Source organism: Leptodactylus fuscus, chromosome 3 (genome assembly GCF_031893055.1).
Source record: "Leptodactylus fuscus isolate aLepFus1 chromosome 3, aLepFus1.hap2, whole genome shotgun sequence".
Lineage (NCBI taxonomy): Eukaryota > Metazoa > Chordata > Amphibia > Anura > Leptodactylidae > Leptodactylus > Leptodactylus fuscus.
In genome coordinates, this window is record NC_134267.1 from 75,359,158 (window position 1) to 75,374,754 (window position 15,597).

General features: G+C 44.7%; 1 protein-coding gene across 1 annotated transcript in view; it reads right to left on the minus strand.

The window, feature by feature from the left end:
* LYST (lysosomal trafficking regulator) overlaps positions 1–15,597 on the minus strand; it is a 393,838-nt gene that overhangs the window by 39,644 nt on the left and 338,597 nt on the right. The window contains exon 41 of the mRNA XM_075267816.1: positions 9,488–9,644. Coding sequence (XP_075123917.1) covers positions 9,488–9,644 — 157 coding nt within the window. The remainder of the gene's footprint in view (positions 1–9,487; positions 9,645–15,597) is intronic.

A 15,597-nucleotide genomic window follows, 5' to 3' on the forward strand; every position in this document is an offset into this window, starting at 1 on the left:
ACGCCATGGTCCAAAAATCCAAATCCTTGCTCTCGGCACCACCGTCGAAGCCAGGTGTTTACCTCTAGTATTCTATTCCATCTCCTGATGCCATGACCATCAACTGGGAGGATTGATGAGAATACTACCTGCGCATCCAGTTCCTTCACGGTCTTCCCCAAATTTTCAAAGTCTTTATAGATAGTTGGTAAATCATTTTTTGCCGTGTCGTTTGTACCCACATGTATCAGTAGGAATGGGTAGTCGTCCTTGGAGCTGAGGAGGCTTGGTATCCTATCGGCCACATCCTTGATTTTTGCTCCTGGGAGGCAGCATACTTCTCGTGCGGTTAAGTCTGGCCTGCAGACAGCTGCCTCTGTGCCTCTTACCAGTGAGTCACCCATAACCACGACTCTTCTTTTCTTCCTTGCAACACCATTTCTTGTTGCTCCTGATTGTCTCTGGGTGACTTTTGTTTCTTCTTTTGCTGATAGGTTATTTTTGTCATTTTCATCCGCCTGCATGAGAGTTTCATATCGGTTACTTAGCTGTGTGAGTGGTGATGGCCTTGTGATCCATTTGCATCTCTTGGTCACATGTGTCCAGTTTTCTGCCTCTGTAGGTTCTCTCAAGTATTCTTCCCTTACTGTATTCGGGGGACTTGCATCAGTCTCTGCAACTGTAGGCTCTCTAGCACTTTCATCCCCTACTGTGTTCTGGAGGCTTGCTTCAGCTTCATCAATGAAGACCTCACTTTCTTTGATGCTTCTCAATGTCACTATTCTTTCTTCCAACCTCTGCACTTTTTCTTCTAAAAGGGCCACTAGTTTACATTTCATACAGGTGAAGTTGGCTTTATGGTCCGGCAGATCTGTAAACATATAGCAAGTGTTGCAGCTCACCATGAGGGTTTTCTCCTCTTCCATGTTGCTCATTAAATTTGGATGAATGATCTTGTATATGTTTTTTTGGGTTTTTTTCCTCGTCTGACGCCGTCTAACGGTGCGCGGTTTTGCGATGTCCTCTAACCAGCGAGACCCAGCAATTCCCAGCAATCGATGAGATTAAGGCGACTCTTCTCCTCTTCCCAGCATGCACCAGAAATATTCAGATGAGCTTCCATTCATTTCTGGAAACTAAATAAATGAAACACTCAAGGATTAAAAATGCTCGCTATGCCACTTGATAATTCCCATCAGTGGAGTAGTGGCCAAAATGGTGTGACATGTCTGCGGATTCCACTTTATTGGCAATTCAGGGGCTTTACAAAAGTGGCACAATGTCCTAAAACCGAACTGTGCTCCAAAAACCAAAATAGCGCTCCTTGCCTGTGTTTGGCTGTGCACAAATAGCCGTTTCTACCCAAATATGGTATTAAGTACGTTATAGGGGGTACACCAGTGTCATACATGTGGGCATACAGTGCCATTTGGGTACACAGCAGGGCACACATGTGAAGCGTTATGCGCTTTTGGAGTGTAGATTTAGACTGTTGGTTTTTGGACACCATGTCATATTTTCAGAGACCCTAAAATTGCCCTACAAAATGGGGTCACTTCTTGGGGAATTCCAGTTTACTGTCACCTCCAGGGCTCTGCAAAAACAACATGGCGTCCCGAAAGTCCCTCTAAATCTGTACCCCAAAAGCTAAAAAATGCAGTGCACCATCCCTTCCAGTTTACATCTACATATATTATTGTTGGCCAATCAGGATGGCCCACTTAATAATTTTAGGAGTGCAGATCTCTGATAAAACAAAGTGGATGCAACGTATTGGGCACCAAAATGTCAAATTTCAATTTTCATTTTGTACATTAATTTTTAGGAAGCATTTTAGGCTACAAAATGATAATACCCCTTAATTCATTCTTTGATGGTTGTAGTTTTTAAAATGGGGTCACTTTTGAGGGGTTTCCATTGTATTGATCCTTTAGGGGCACTGAAAATGCAACATGGCAACTAAAAACTATTTCAGCAAAATCTGCCCTCCAAAACCTAAATAGCGCTCATTCCATTCTTAGCTCCACCATGTACCCATACAGAAGATTATGACCACATACGGGGTATTGCTATGTTCATCATGAGCAATTGTTTAACAAACTGTGGGGGACTTTTTCTCCTTTAACCCCTTGTGAAAATTAAAACTTTGGGGATAAAGGAACATTTTAGTAATTTTTAATTTACACATCCCAAGGTTAGTAAAATCTGTGAAACGGCTATAGGGTCAAAATGTTCACTATACCCTTCAATGAATACCTTAAGGGGTCTAGTTTATAAAATGGTGTCATTATTTTTTCAATTGCTTTGGTAACTGAAATTTTGTTTGAATGTGCAATGGGTCTGAAACATTTTAAAGCAAAATTTGTGTCTTGAAATCCAGTTGGGGCTCCCTTCTTTTTGGGCCCTACTGTGTGTCCGTACATAGGATTAAGGAAACAAAGTATACATTCTTTGAACATGGGAGAAATGAGGTAATCTATTTTGGAGTGTTTTTCTTCATTTTCATGTGTTGTGTGCAAAAAAAAACCCAAAAAATTGCCTTTAAAATGATGCTTTAGTGTAAAAAAATAAAATTCCTCTGCCTCTAGCCACCTTTTTTGCTGCTGCGCTTGCATCCACATCTACACTGCTTTCCCCCCTAGACATCACCCCTGTCCATACCTTTAGCCACCTTTCTTCCTGCTTAGCTTGCCTCCACATCTATACTGCTTTCCCCGCTAGATATCACCCCTGTCCATGTCGGGTCGGTGGCCTCGTTGTCCACAAACTCCTCTTCCAATTGCTCACTCTCCCCTTACTGCAAACCACACATAACCACAGCTTGCCCTGATGGCAGCTGTGTCTCATCATCATCACTGAGGCCCAGAAAGGCCGGTTGCAGGTCCACAACCATAAAATTGGTAGGAAATGGCGGATGCTCCAATATTTGGGCATCGGGACACACAAAGTCGTCTGGTAGCTTCTGCGATCCGGGAAGTGGTTCAACAGAGGGAGAGACAGTAAAAGTACCCAAAAAGAGATCCTGGGAGGGGGCAAGGGTGGGATGACTCTGTTGGGAAGAAGAAGGGGCAGACTCTTGGGTATGAAGATGACTGCAGGTAGTGGATGACTGGCTGGTGGAAAAGCAGCTGGAAGCATTATCCGCTAGCCATTGTAACACCTGTTCCTGGTGCTCGGGCCTGGTCTTTGTTGCACCCTGCACCCTGCTTAACGCAGCTGTCATATCAGGAATTGTGATGAGCACATGCTAATGTTGATGAACCCTTGGGTTTTGGAGCTGGAGCTCCATCAAAGGTCTCTGCTGCTCACACACCCTGCAACAACATATGGTATCTAGGGTTTCAGCATGTGGTGACCTCGCACAACAGCCGGTGGTTCAGACAGATATAGGCGTCGCTGGAGTGTATTGAGGCTAGCAGCAGCTACTGTAGACTTGCCAAAGTGGGCGCACAAGCGCCGCCTTTTAACCAGTAGCTTGTGTAAATTGGGATACGTTTTTAAAAACCATTGAACCAATAAGTTGAAAACGTGGACCAGGCAAGGACCGTGTTGGAGGCTGGCAAGCTCCAGAGCTGCTACCAGGTTCGGTCCATTATCACACACGACAAAAATGCCTTGCCCCAGGTGCAGCGGGAAAAACACATTGCCATATCATCCAGGATGTCCCCCAAGCTGAAGAGCTTCAGCACGGCCTGCTGACGTCTCCCCACGCCAGTGTGCAGCGTTTCCAGCTCGTAGCTGGGGTCGATTTAACGGTGGAGGAGGAGGAGGAGGAGGGTGGAGTTTCAGCACTCCTGACAGGAATATTGGGTGGGGAGACAAGGTAGGCCGCCACAGTTTGCGACCCGGTCCCAGCCTCAACTACATTCAGCCAGTGTGTCGTGATTGAGATGTAGTATCCCTGGCCGCATGCACTTGTCCATGCGTCAGTGGTCAAGGGGAACCTTGTGCAACTTAGTGCAGAACTTAGGGCCCGTCTGATCTTATGGGACACGTGCTGGTGCAAGGCTTAACTCACCCTAAGGGCCAAAAACACTGCTGGTGAATTTTGTTCAGTTCCAAAGGACTCTGTGTTTAGATTTGGCTCAGTCACAGCTCCACAACATGCCCTAGAAGGCAAGGTTTCCTTTAGTGGCTCCACCTCAGCAGGATGATGAAGCTTGGTTGAATCTGGTGTCGGAAGAGAATGTGGTTTCTGATGTACATCTAAAGTACTGGAGCATGTTGTTTGGTCTATTAAAACCTGATCAGAACCCTGTAGAGGTACTGTCGAGTCCGGTATTAGAGGACCATTACCGGTAGTAGTGGTTGCAGTCAATTCTCCATCTTTGCGGCCCTCTAAATAAAAGACTCCCAGGACTTGATGCCAAAATGTTATCAATTTGATAATCCAAATCAAGGTCAATGTCTGGGTCCTCAGTCCAATCCACTGCATCAATCCCACAAAATAAGAGTGATGGTTCTGGAACCACGGTTTTAGGGGCTAAGAATTTTAAAGGGGCTAACACTCTGCTGGTGCAAGGCTCAACTCACCCAAAGGGCAAAAAATTCTGCTGGTGCAAGACTCAACTCACCCAAAGGGCAAAAAACTCTGCTGGTGCAAGGCTGAACTAAGTTAAAGGGCCTAAAACTCTGCTGGTAAGAGGCTGAAGTCACCTAAAGGCCCTCAATCTCTGATGGTAGCTCAGCTTATAGGCCACATCACACACACACACACACACACACACACACAATCTACAATGACAGTTGAGGGTACTGTTAGATTTCCCATTGCCTATTCCATCTGTGGTTGTCATGGGAAACGTTATTTAAAGGGGTGCTTGGTAATGTTTCTTTAGCGTCAAATTTGGGTTTCTGTCCATCCAATTGGGGAGGAAAGAAGGTTTTCAGGTACTTTCCCACTTTGATAGAAGTTTTTTTTTTGAGTGTGGAAAGTGTGTAGTTGATAGGCTGTGATGGTGGGGTAAAACTGTTACTTTGGCTTGTTAGATGCCCCCAGGCATGCTCATACCTCCCAAATTTTTAAGAACTGAAAGATGGATAAAATGTGTGGTGCACGTAGCGCGCCGCGGCAAATTTATCTCCAATAACTTTTATGTTGAAAGATATGCTTTATATTTTTTTGCATTTTCCATGTGCCCCCACACAGTATAATCCTCCTACAGTCACCCGTAAATTATATGTCCCCCCTCTATCTCTCCCCCAGTTTCATATACACCCTTCATCTGCCCCCAGTGTCATGTCCCCCTTCCATCTCTGCCCCCAGATTCATGTCCCCTTCATCTCTGTCCCAGATTCATGTCCCCATCTCTGCCCACAGTTTCATGTCCCCAATCTCTGCCCCAGTTTCATGTCCCCCCATCTCTGCCCCCAGATTCATGTCCCCCATCTCTTCTCCCAGATTCATGTCCCCCCATCTCTGCCCCCAGATTCATGTCCCCCCATCTCTGCCCCCAGATTCATGTCCCCCCATCTCTGCCCCCAGATTCATGTCCCCCCATCTCTGCCCCCAGATTCATGTCCCCCCCATCTCTGCCCCCAGATTCATGTCCCCCCATCTCTGCCCCAGATTCATGTCCCCCCATCTCTGCCCCCAGATTCATGTCCCCCCATCTCTGCCCCCAGATTCATGTCCCCCCATCTCTGCCCCCAGATTCATGTCCCCCCATCTCTGCCCCCAGATTCATGTCCCCCCATCTCTGCCCCCAGATTCATGTCCCCCCATCTCTGCCCCCAGATTCATGTCCCCCCATCTCTGCCCCCAGATTCATGTCCCCCCATCTCTGCCCCCAGATTCATGTCCCCCACATCTCTGCCCCCAGATTCATGTCCCCCCATCTCTGCCCCCAGATTCATGTCCCCCATCTCTGACCCCAGATTCATGTCCCCCCCCATCTCTGCCCCCAGATTCATGCCAGCAGTGGCGTAACTACCGTGGTTGCAGCAGTAGCAGCTGCCACAGGGCCCGGGCCATTAGGGGGCCCGGTGACAGCCGCTACCGCTGCGTTTTTTTTTAAATAGGCTGTTACGGGCCCTATTCACTTGCCGATCCTGGCTTTGCAGACCCCCGAGTATAATGACCGGCGGATCGGGAGAGGCAAGGGAACATAAAAAACTGTTACTTACCTCTCCGCGATCCTGCCAGGCCTCCGTTCTACTGTTGTCTGACGTCACATGAACCCGGCCTGCTTCCCAGGTCATGTGACGTCAGACGTCATTAACGAAGGACGCGAGCGATGGTCAGCACAGGAGGACAGCACAGGAGCCGGGGAACAGGTAAGAAGCAACAGTGGGTTTTTTTTTTAATGTTTTTATTCCCCGGGTCTCCGATTATTATACTCTGGGGTCTGAAAAGACCCCAGAGTATAATAATTGTTTATGGTTGTCCACAGAGGGACACTATTGGGGTTAATACTGTGTGCAGGGGCCACTACTGGGGTTAATACTGTGTGCAGGGGCCACTATGGGACATAATACTGTGTGAAGGGGCCACTATTGGGGTTAATACTGTGTGCAGGGGCCACTATGGGACATAATACTGTGTGCAGGGGCCACTATTGGGGTTAATACTGTGTGCAGGGGCTACTATTGGGGTTAATACTGTGTGCAGGGGACACTATTGGGGTTAATACTGTGTGCAGGGGCCACTATTGGGGTTAATACTGTGTGCAGGGGACACTATTGGGGTTAATACTGTGTGCAGGGGCCAGTAAGGGACATAATAGAGTGCGGAGGAGGGGTCGGTCGAGGTCTTCGGCGTCAGTTGGGATGGGGGGGGGGCCCCATGTCAAAAGTTCGCCACGGGGCCCCGCCATTCCTAGTTACGCCACTGCATGCCAGTCTCCCCTTCATCTGCCCCCAGTGTCATGCCGTCCCCTCCTTCATCTGCCCCCAGTTTCATGTTCCACCTCAATGTCTACACACAAAGACCACTTAAACTCACCTTTTCCTCGCTCCCCTGCCGCCTCGCCAACACAGTTGTAGGTGCGATGTGACGTCATCACATCGCACCTACACAGCAACTAGCCGGAGTGCAGCGGCAAAGCAAGGAGCTGAGCTGTGACAGCTCCTTGCTTTAGTCGCGTATGTATTGCATAAATCTGGCCTTTATGGAAGAGTGACAAGAAGAAAGCCATTTTCAAAGATATCCATAAAAAGTCTTGTTTAAAGTTTGCCACAAGCCACCTGGGAGACAGACCAAACATGTGGAACAAGGTGCTCTGGTCAGATGAAACCAAGATCAAACTTTTTGGCCACAATGCAAAACAATATGTTTGGCGAAAAAGCAACACAGCTCATCACCCTGAACACATCATCCCCACTGTCAAACATGGTGGTGGCAGCATCATGTTTTGGGCCTGCTTTTCTTCAGCAAGGACAGGGAAAATGGTTAAAATTGATGGGAAGATGGATGGAGCCAAATTCAGGACCATTCTGGAAGAAAACCTGTTGGAGTCTACAAAAGTCCTGAGACTGGGGCAGAGAGTTATCTTCAACAAGACAATGATCCAAAACATAAAGCAAAACCTACAATGGAATGTTTCACAAATAAACTTATCTAGATGTTACAATGGCCAAGTCAAAGTCCAGACTTAATCCTGAATCTAATGGAGAATCTGTGGAAATAGCTGAAAACTGCTGATCACAAACACTGTCCATCCAACGTCACTGAACTCAAGCTGTTTTGCAAGGAAGACTGGGCAAGAATTTCCATCTCTTGATGTACAAAACTGATAGATACATACTACAAGTGACTTGCAGCTGTAATCGCAGCAAAAGGTGGCCCCTTTAAGTTGTCTTGTGCTGAACCAGAAATGTTCCCTCTAACTCGGATGTATATAATTTCTTTTTGTTCTGGAATTAATCTATTCGCTTTTAAAATGCAGAAATAAAGACTTTGTAGGGGTCTTTTTGGGCAGTCAGACCCCACCTATGAAATAGTGAGTTATACCCTATACCAGTGATGGCGAACCTATGGCACGTGTGCCATAGAGGGCATGTAGAGCCCCCTCTAATGGCAGGTGTGTGGTTGCCCGAAACGCTCACTACCGGGGAATCCGGTACCGGGGAATCCGGTTAGTGAGCAATCTCTGCCTTCAGCTGCTTGTGCAAATGCACATCCAGCTGAAAGGTGTCAGTGCGCACTGCCTACACTGACTACAGAGTGTGACCTCTGCACCGACGCGGGCGTGATGACGTAAGTCATCAGCGCCCGCAGTGAACAGAAGAGAGGATGCTCAGAGGCCCTTCAGGTAAGTATATTTGTGTGTGTACTGTCTGGGGAGGGGACTACTGTGGACCATTTCATGTTGTGTGGGGAGGGGGCTACTGTGGACCATTTCATGCTGTGTGGGGAGGGGTGCTTACTGATGGGTAGATTGTATTGTGTGTGTAGATACACTAAAGACACTTATTGTCTCTCTGATTCGTTCGCACCTTGACTACTGTAACTCCTTACTAATTGGTCTTCCCCTTATTAAACTCTCCCCTCTACAATCTATTCTGAACACAGCGGCCAGGCTCATCTATCAGGCTAGATACTAACGCGATGCCTCTGGTCTGTGCCAGTCACTACATTGGCTGCCTATTCATTATAGAATAAAATATAAAGTTATCACCCTCATCCACAAGACTCTCCATAATGCTGCACCTCCCTAAATTTCCTCCCTCATCTTTGTCTACCGCCCAACCCGTGTTCTCCGTTCACTCAATGACCTAACACTTACATCCTCTATTATCAGCACCTCCCACGCTCGTATACAAGACTTCTCCCGAGTTACACCACTTCTCTGGAATGCTCTACCCCCGGACAATCAGATTAACTCCCAATTTCTACAGTTTCAAATGCAAACTAAAGACACATCTTTTCAGACAGGCTTATCACAATTTCTAACGTAAACCCTTCCGTACTATAATTAGAATACCCAAAATTTAACCCTCCTCTATCCCCGTTTCCACATTTCCCCACATGATATGATGACATTTCAGGCTAACTTTATAGGTCCAAGCTCCATCCACATGTTAAAGGACACGACTGGTGACGGCTCATAAAGTTTTATGTTTGTGTAATGACAGTAACTTCTATTACAGAATTATTTGACCCCTGTATAAGCAATGCCGCCCCTGCTACCTCTTGTGTCACCCCCTCTACCTCAAAGATTGTAAGCTCTTGCGAGCAGGGCCCTCAGTCCCATTGTGTGAAATGACTTTCTTTGTAATGCATCTTTCTGTCTGTATTTGAACCCTACAAATTGTACAGCGCCGCGGAATATGCTGGCGCAATATAAATAAAATTTATTATTATTATTATTATTGTCTAGTGTTATACTTGTGATTTGTGCATTTGTTCCCAAATAAAAAATCTGTGTGAACATTTTTTTGATTTTTTTTGGTGATTCTATTCCTTATGCATAAGGTTGTTTTACTTTTAAAACAGCATAAGAAATTAAGGAACATTAACAATAATATAATGACACACACAAGAACATGCTTACGAATAGAAACGTACCTTGATATGCTAGGAACATTTTGGTGAAAGGAGGCAATCTGACCAAAAAGTGCAGCACAGTACCACTGTTTGAGTAGTGTGATCCATAATGATATGGCTGTACTGGAGGCATTGGATCATCTTCTCTGTCTGCTTTGCAATACTCATCTTCCAAATACTGAAGGTAAGAAAAATGTGTTAAGCTTGCATAAGGTCAAGGATCTCAAATTTTCTATATAAGAAACAGTAAAAAGTTTGATCTTTACATAACGTTTTTGACCAAGATTTGAAACTTCCAGAGCGAAACAGCACAGCCTTAATGAACCCCTTCTCAACACCATTTTTGCTTTTGCATTTTTTTTTTCTCTCAGGCTTCCAAAATTCATAATTTTTTACATGTTCTGTTCAAAAAGCTATTTTACGGTCCGGTACCGTAGCTCTTCTATGGTCAGAAGGGCGTTTCTGACCATTAGCCAGAGACGTCCTTCTGCCTCGCGGCGCCAATCGCGCTGTGCTGTGGAGCTCCACAGCACAGCGTGATAGGCGCCGCGAGGCAGAAGGACGTCTCTGGCTAATGGTCAGAAACGCCCTTCTGACCATAGAAGAGCTACGGTACCGGACCGTAAGCTCTTCACACTGGGCACAGATCGGGAAAGCCGACAGTGTGCTGAACTCAGCGCACTGTCAGCTTTCCGGCAGTATATAACACTGCATGTGCCCGGATATGGTGAAAGGTCCTCTTTAAGTATTAGTGTCCGTTTATGGAGATTTTTTTTAACCCATGTGAATTTTTCTACATCCATTTGTATTTGGAAACATTGAATGTAATTACTGTGGATATAAAATAAAGTAAATTATTTTTGTAACTTTATATGAAACATGGACTTCAATGTAGTTTTTTTCAGTGATATATTAGACTTTAGGAGTGGTTTCTTTATATTTTCATATTATGGAATTGTGTAAAAGTTTTTTATAACTTTAATTTATACTGGGGAATGATATTTGATAAAATTTTTAATTTTGTCTTTTTTTTGTGATGCAAACAGGATAAAAGAAACCCATGCCATGAACCCCTAAGTTTTTATGCTGATGTTAATACCATAGGAGAAAAATCTGTGATAACTTATTATACAAAAACCATAAACCCTCACCATGTGAAAAAAAAAAAACTATTTTAAATACTGGAAAAAATTGAATACTCGACTCATTTCTCTCTCAATCAGAGAGTTCATGAGTAGACAAAGATATTCGGCATCACATAAATAGCGATCTCCAATATAGTAGAAGGAAAAAAGGGATGGTCAGAGAGCAGATCACATATTGAGATACAGTCTGCACTGCAGGGAGTCCATTGGGCTATTACCTCCTGAGGTTGTCTAAGCTTAATAGCAGATGTCAAAGCAGGCAGAACTGCAGTGTAGAGCACCACAAATACTGGATGAGAAACACAGAATGTGAACAAAGACTAAAACCGGATAGACTGGTGAGCAGAAAATCAGACACAGATGAAGACAGGGCAAATAGGCAGCAGAAGGCACATGCGCAACAAGTAGAAGATACAGTATATTGCAGAAAGCCCAGGAACAGACAAATAACAAAATGTATTGCACAAAGCCTATGATAAAATCACAAATTTTAAGATATCCAAATTACAGCCTGTATCCCTTGGATCCCTTAATAACAGATGGATAAAAACAGGAATGAAAACAAATAACAGGACAAGCATAAAAACAAGGTAGACATAGCTGAACACTAAGCATGCACAGGCACATAACATAGAAACCACATATCAAACAGTACAGACACCAGGACAATATAGGCATAGAACAATTAGTAGCATGTAAACTAGGTCTGCCAAGAAGGGGGCATGATATGGCATCAAAATGTATACATGGATATACCTGATTTGACAGGTGAAAATTGGACTTGGAGTTCTTTCTTGTTTAACCTCTTCAAGACCACCCCTAAATGTACCTTCATCACCAGGCCTCGTTTTGTAGGGGACATTTTAGATTCTCTACAAATGTGACATGGTGTCCAAAAAACAACAATCTAAATAAATCAGCTGTCAAAAAGCACATAGCGCTCCTTCACATCTGCACCCTGCTGTGTGCCTAAGTGGCAGTTTATGCCCACATGTATGACACTGGTGTACCCAGGATATTGTACTTAATATATGTGGGTAGAAATTACTGTTTGGGCACAGCCGGGCAAATAATAAGGAGCGCTATTTTGGTTTTTGAAGCACAGTTTGGTTTCTGGACATTATGCCACTTTTGAAGAGCCCCTAAATTTACAGTAAAGTAGAACTTGCAGACACATAACCCTACTTTGGACACTACACCCCGCAAGGCATTCATCAAGTGGATAGCGGTCATTTTTAAGCTTTGAGTGTTGTATTAATTTCATATCCAGAAAGGAATGCACAGTTCATAATGAAAAGTGAAAATTGCAATGTTTCCATAGATATGCCATTTCAGTGCTCGATATGTTGTACCCAATTTGTGTCAGCAGAGACACACACTGCAAAAACTGGTAAGTGTATATTCTGGGCACTTCAGCTTTTGGAGTGTTCATCTCTGATACAAGCCGGGCACACATATTACGCACTGAAATGACGTATTTTTTTTTTTTATTTGTACTGTTAGCACACTAGAACCAGCGATCAGAGAGGATCGCTGGTTCTATACTAACTATAGACTTGCAATACAGTGTATTGCAAGTCTATAGAGGAAATTAGCTATGCAGACGCATAGGTTAGCTTCCTCTCGTCCCGGCAGGATCAACCAGGTAAGAGGGGGTCTTAGCAGCCTGGGGTCACTGGCCAGACCCCAGGCTACAGAAGATACTTATGGGCACCCCCCGATCTCGCCGCGAGGGAGGGTGCCCGTGAGACATTTAACATCACAAAAACCTCTGGATGCGGCAAAGATGTTTCACCGCCGCAAATGAAGGGTTAAAACCTCCACTTGATGCTCGTCTCCAGCGGAGGTTACGGAGCAGGGTGTTAGCTATGAGATATAGCTAACCCCTGTTCCCGATGCCGCCCGCGGCCAACCCAAGACCCATTTTAGATGGGTCAGTATTTTAACGTTGGCATGGCACAGAGCCCATGCCGCGCCAACGTTAATCTACAGTGGGCGGTCGGGAAGCACTATCGGCTTTCCCGTTACGTGCCCCTGGTGAAGAGCTATCGGTGCCATTACCGTAGCTCTTCAGTGTCAGAAGGGCGTAGACTGTGAGGATCGCCCCTCCTGACAGTAGTGTCCATAGCGATGGTGCTGAGCGGTGAGGAACGACCACCCTCGTGACAGTACTTGTCCATAGACTAGTACTGGGGGGGCGATCCTCACAGCTTTTTCTTACGAGATTCGTTTTTACGACGTTCACTGTGTAGCCAATGACATGTCACCTGTATTCTATGTTTCGGTACTATTCTGAGGATACTAAATTTATATGGTTTTATTTACGTTTTAACCCCTTAACAAAAATCCAAAACTGTGCCAATTTTTTTTTTCCCCTAAAGATCGCCATATTCTGACACCTGTAACTTTTTCTATACTTCAGTTTAAAGGGATGCATAGGCCTTCTTTTTTGCGGGACCAAGTGTACTTTTTAGTTATACCATTTTGGGGAATTGTTATAGCTTTGATCAATTTTTATTCAAATTTTTGTCAGACGCAAAGCAGTGAAAAAAACGGCAGTTTGGCACTTTTTTTTCTCACTATGGAGTTTACTGTACGGGAAAAATATTTTTATAGATCTGTAGACCGGGTGTATGTGTTTCACAGTATTTAAATGGGATCTAGAATTGGTAAAAGTCATTTTTAGATGAGCACATTCTTGCATAGCCTTTAGAGGCTATTCCACACATGTACCTTTTGTATGTAAATTGCCTCAGTAGTCTTTAAATAAGTCAATTTTCTTTCATATGCTAATTAGCTTTCTCCATGCATCGGAAGTGTGTGCTATTTTCTGTGTATCCTAGCAGGGAGATGAGTCATCAGCACAGCAGCCTCTGCTGTGCATACACATAAAGAATAGCAGAGAGGAAACGGGCTTATTTAAAGACTAATGAGGCAATCTAAAGGCTATGCAAGCATGTGATTAGTTAAAAATTACTTTTCCCAATGATAGAGCCCCTTTAAGCACTTTTATATGTGTTCTAGGGAAATCAGGATGATTTGAACTTTTATTATTTTTTAATTAAATAAAAAATAAAAAATTAGGGTCTTGAACCCAAGGGGATTTGATCACTAATGCAATGCATTACAGTGCAAATCCATTGCAATGCTTTGCAAAAAAAACATAGAGCATAGAGTAGCCTGCAACAGAATCCATTGAATGACACGCCGGGGAGCCTTTATAAGGCTCCTTGCTGTCATGGCAATGGAATCCCGGGCCAGTTGCTCCGGGTGCTGGTGATCGCCAGGAAAATGGCAGCACCTACGTGCTTGCTGGGAAAATCGCGCCTCGGTCAGCTTTGACCAAGGCGCCAGAAGGGCTAATGTTTAGGGTTGAGCTGATCTTGACTTTTCAGGATCGATTTTGAAATCCGATTTCTGATCATTTTTCATTCAAACCCGATCTCGATCCCAATTCCAATCCCAATGCAAGTCAATGGGATTTTTTTTACTAATCGGAGATCGGATTTTAAAAACAATCCTATTCACTATACAGCATGGAGTCTAACAATTGAACGCTTTAATTGTTAGAATCCACGCTGTGTAGTGATTTTTTTTTTAATCACCAAGTAGCCAGAGGATTTTTTCTTAATCCTCTGGCTACTTAGTCCCCCCTGGTGTCCACTTACCTGCAGAGATGGCTGGTCCAGTGTTCGGTATGTTCGTTCTTCTTCGCCTCGCTGCCCCCTGCCTCCTCAGTTAGGAGAGTGTGGGTGGGTTAGGAGAGTGTGGGCGGGTACTGGGTGGGGAGACATCGCGTCTCCCAGCCCTGTAACCGCCCACACTCTCCTAAGCCACAAGCCCCGCCTTCTTCCCAACTCTTTAACACTAACCTGGGAGGCGGGGGCAGCGAGGCGAAGAAAAACGAGAACACCGGGCACCGGACAAGCCATCTCTGCAGGTAAGTAGCTACTAGAGATGTTAGCTAGTCTCCCATTAGAATTAGAGATGAGCGAGTACTGTTCGGATCAGCCGATCCGAACAGCACGCTCGCATAGAAATGAATGGGGGGTTAAGCGGCCGGCCACCGTCAAAGCGGAAGTACCAGGTGCATCCATTCATTTCTATGGATCGTGCTGTTCGGATAGGCTGATCCGAACAGTACTCGCTCATCTCTAATTAGAATGAATGGACGCAGCCGGTGCACAGGGGGTTAAGGCTGTGTGCTGGCTGCTTCCATTCATTCCTATGGAGCCGCAGCGTTGCCTTCACACTGAGTATACCCTCCGCTCAGAATGTTAAAAGTGAGTAACATCAAGACTAATAAAATTCATGTTTTATCTATAAATTATTAAAAAGACTAAGAGGAAAATGTATTAAGTCTCATCATAAATCAGAGGCATCCGCTGGAAGACCATGTGCCAGAAAACCCAGTTCACCTGCTATTTCCTTAAGGTACTGACTTGAGAAGCTCCTGCAGTGTTTAAAGTTCTCTGAGCTTATACAAATAGCAACTGAAATGGCATATATAAACCCTGTTCCTCCTGAACCAAGTGCCTGTTAATTTAGCTATACTTCAGTTAGGCTCTGAGACCTGATCTTGTGTATTGCACAGCTTTATTCAGACCCTTGGCTGGTTAGCTTTATCAGGTTGTACTTTTGTTTCCTGTTTCTAATATGACCTCTCTGAACTGAACTTTGGCTTTATACTTGATATCTGTTTATCTCCTGATCCTGCCTCTGACTTGACCTCCTGATACTTTTTCACCTCTGCAGTGGTGAGCATTTCTTTTAGGCTTCGTCTTTTTGCATTTGCTTAGCAGCCCCAAACTAATACCACAATGCAGTGAAAAAATGCCTCCCAACAGTGCCAAACAAATAATATAAGGTAGTGTAAAAATCCCCACACAGAACAAATTACCACAATAAAATAAAATAGAAATGACCCTCAGCAGCAATTTCACAACGCAGCACAAAATACTTCCCCAACAGTACCACGTATTGCAA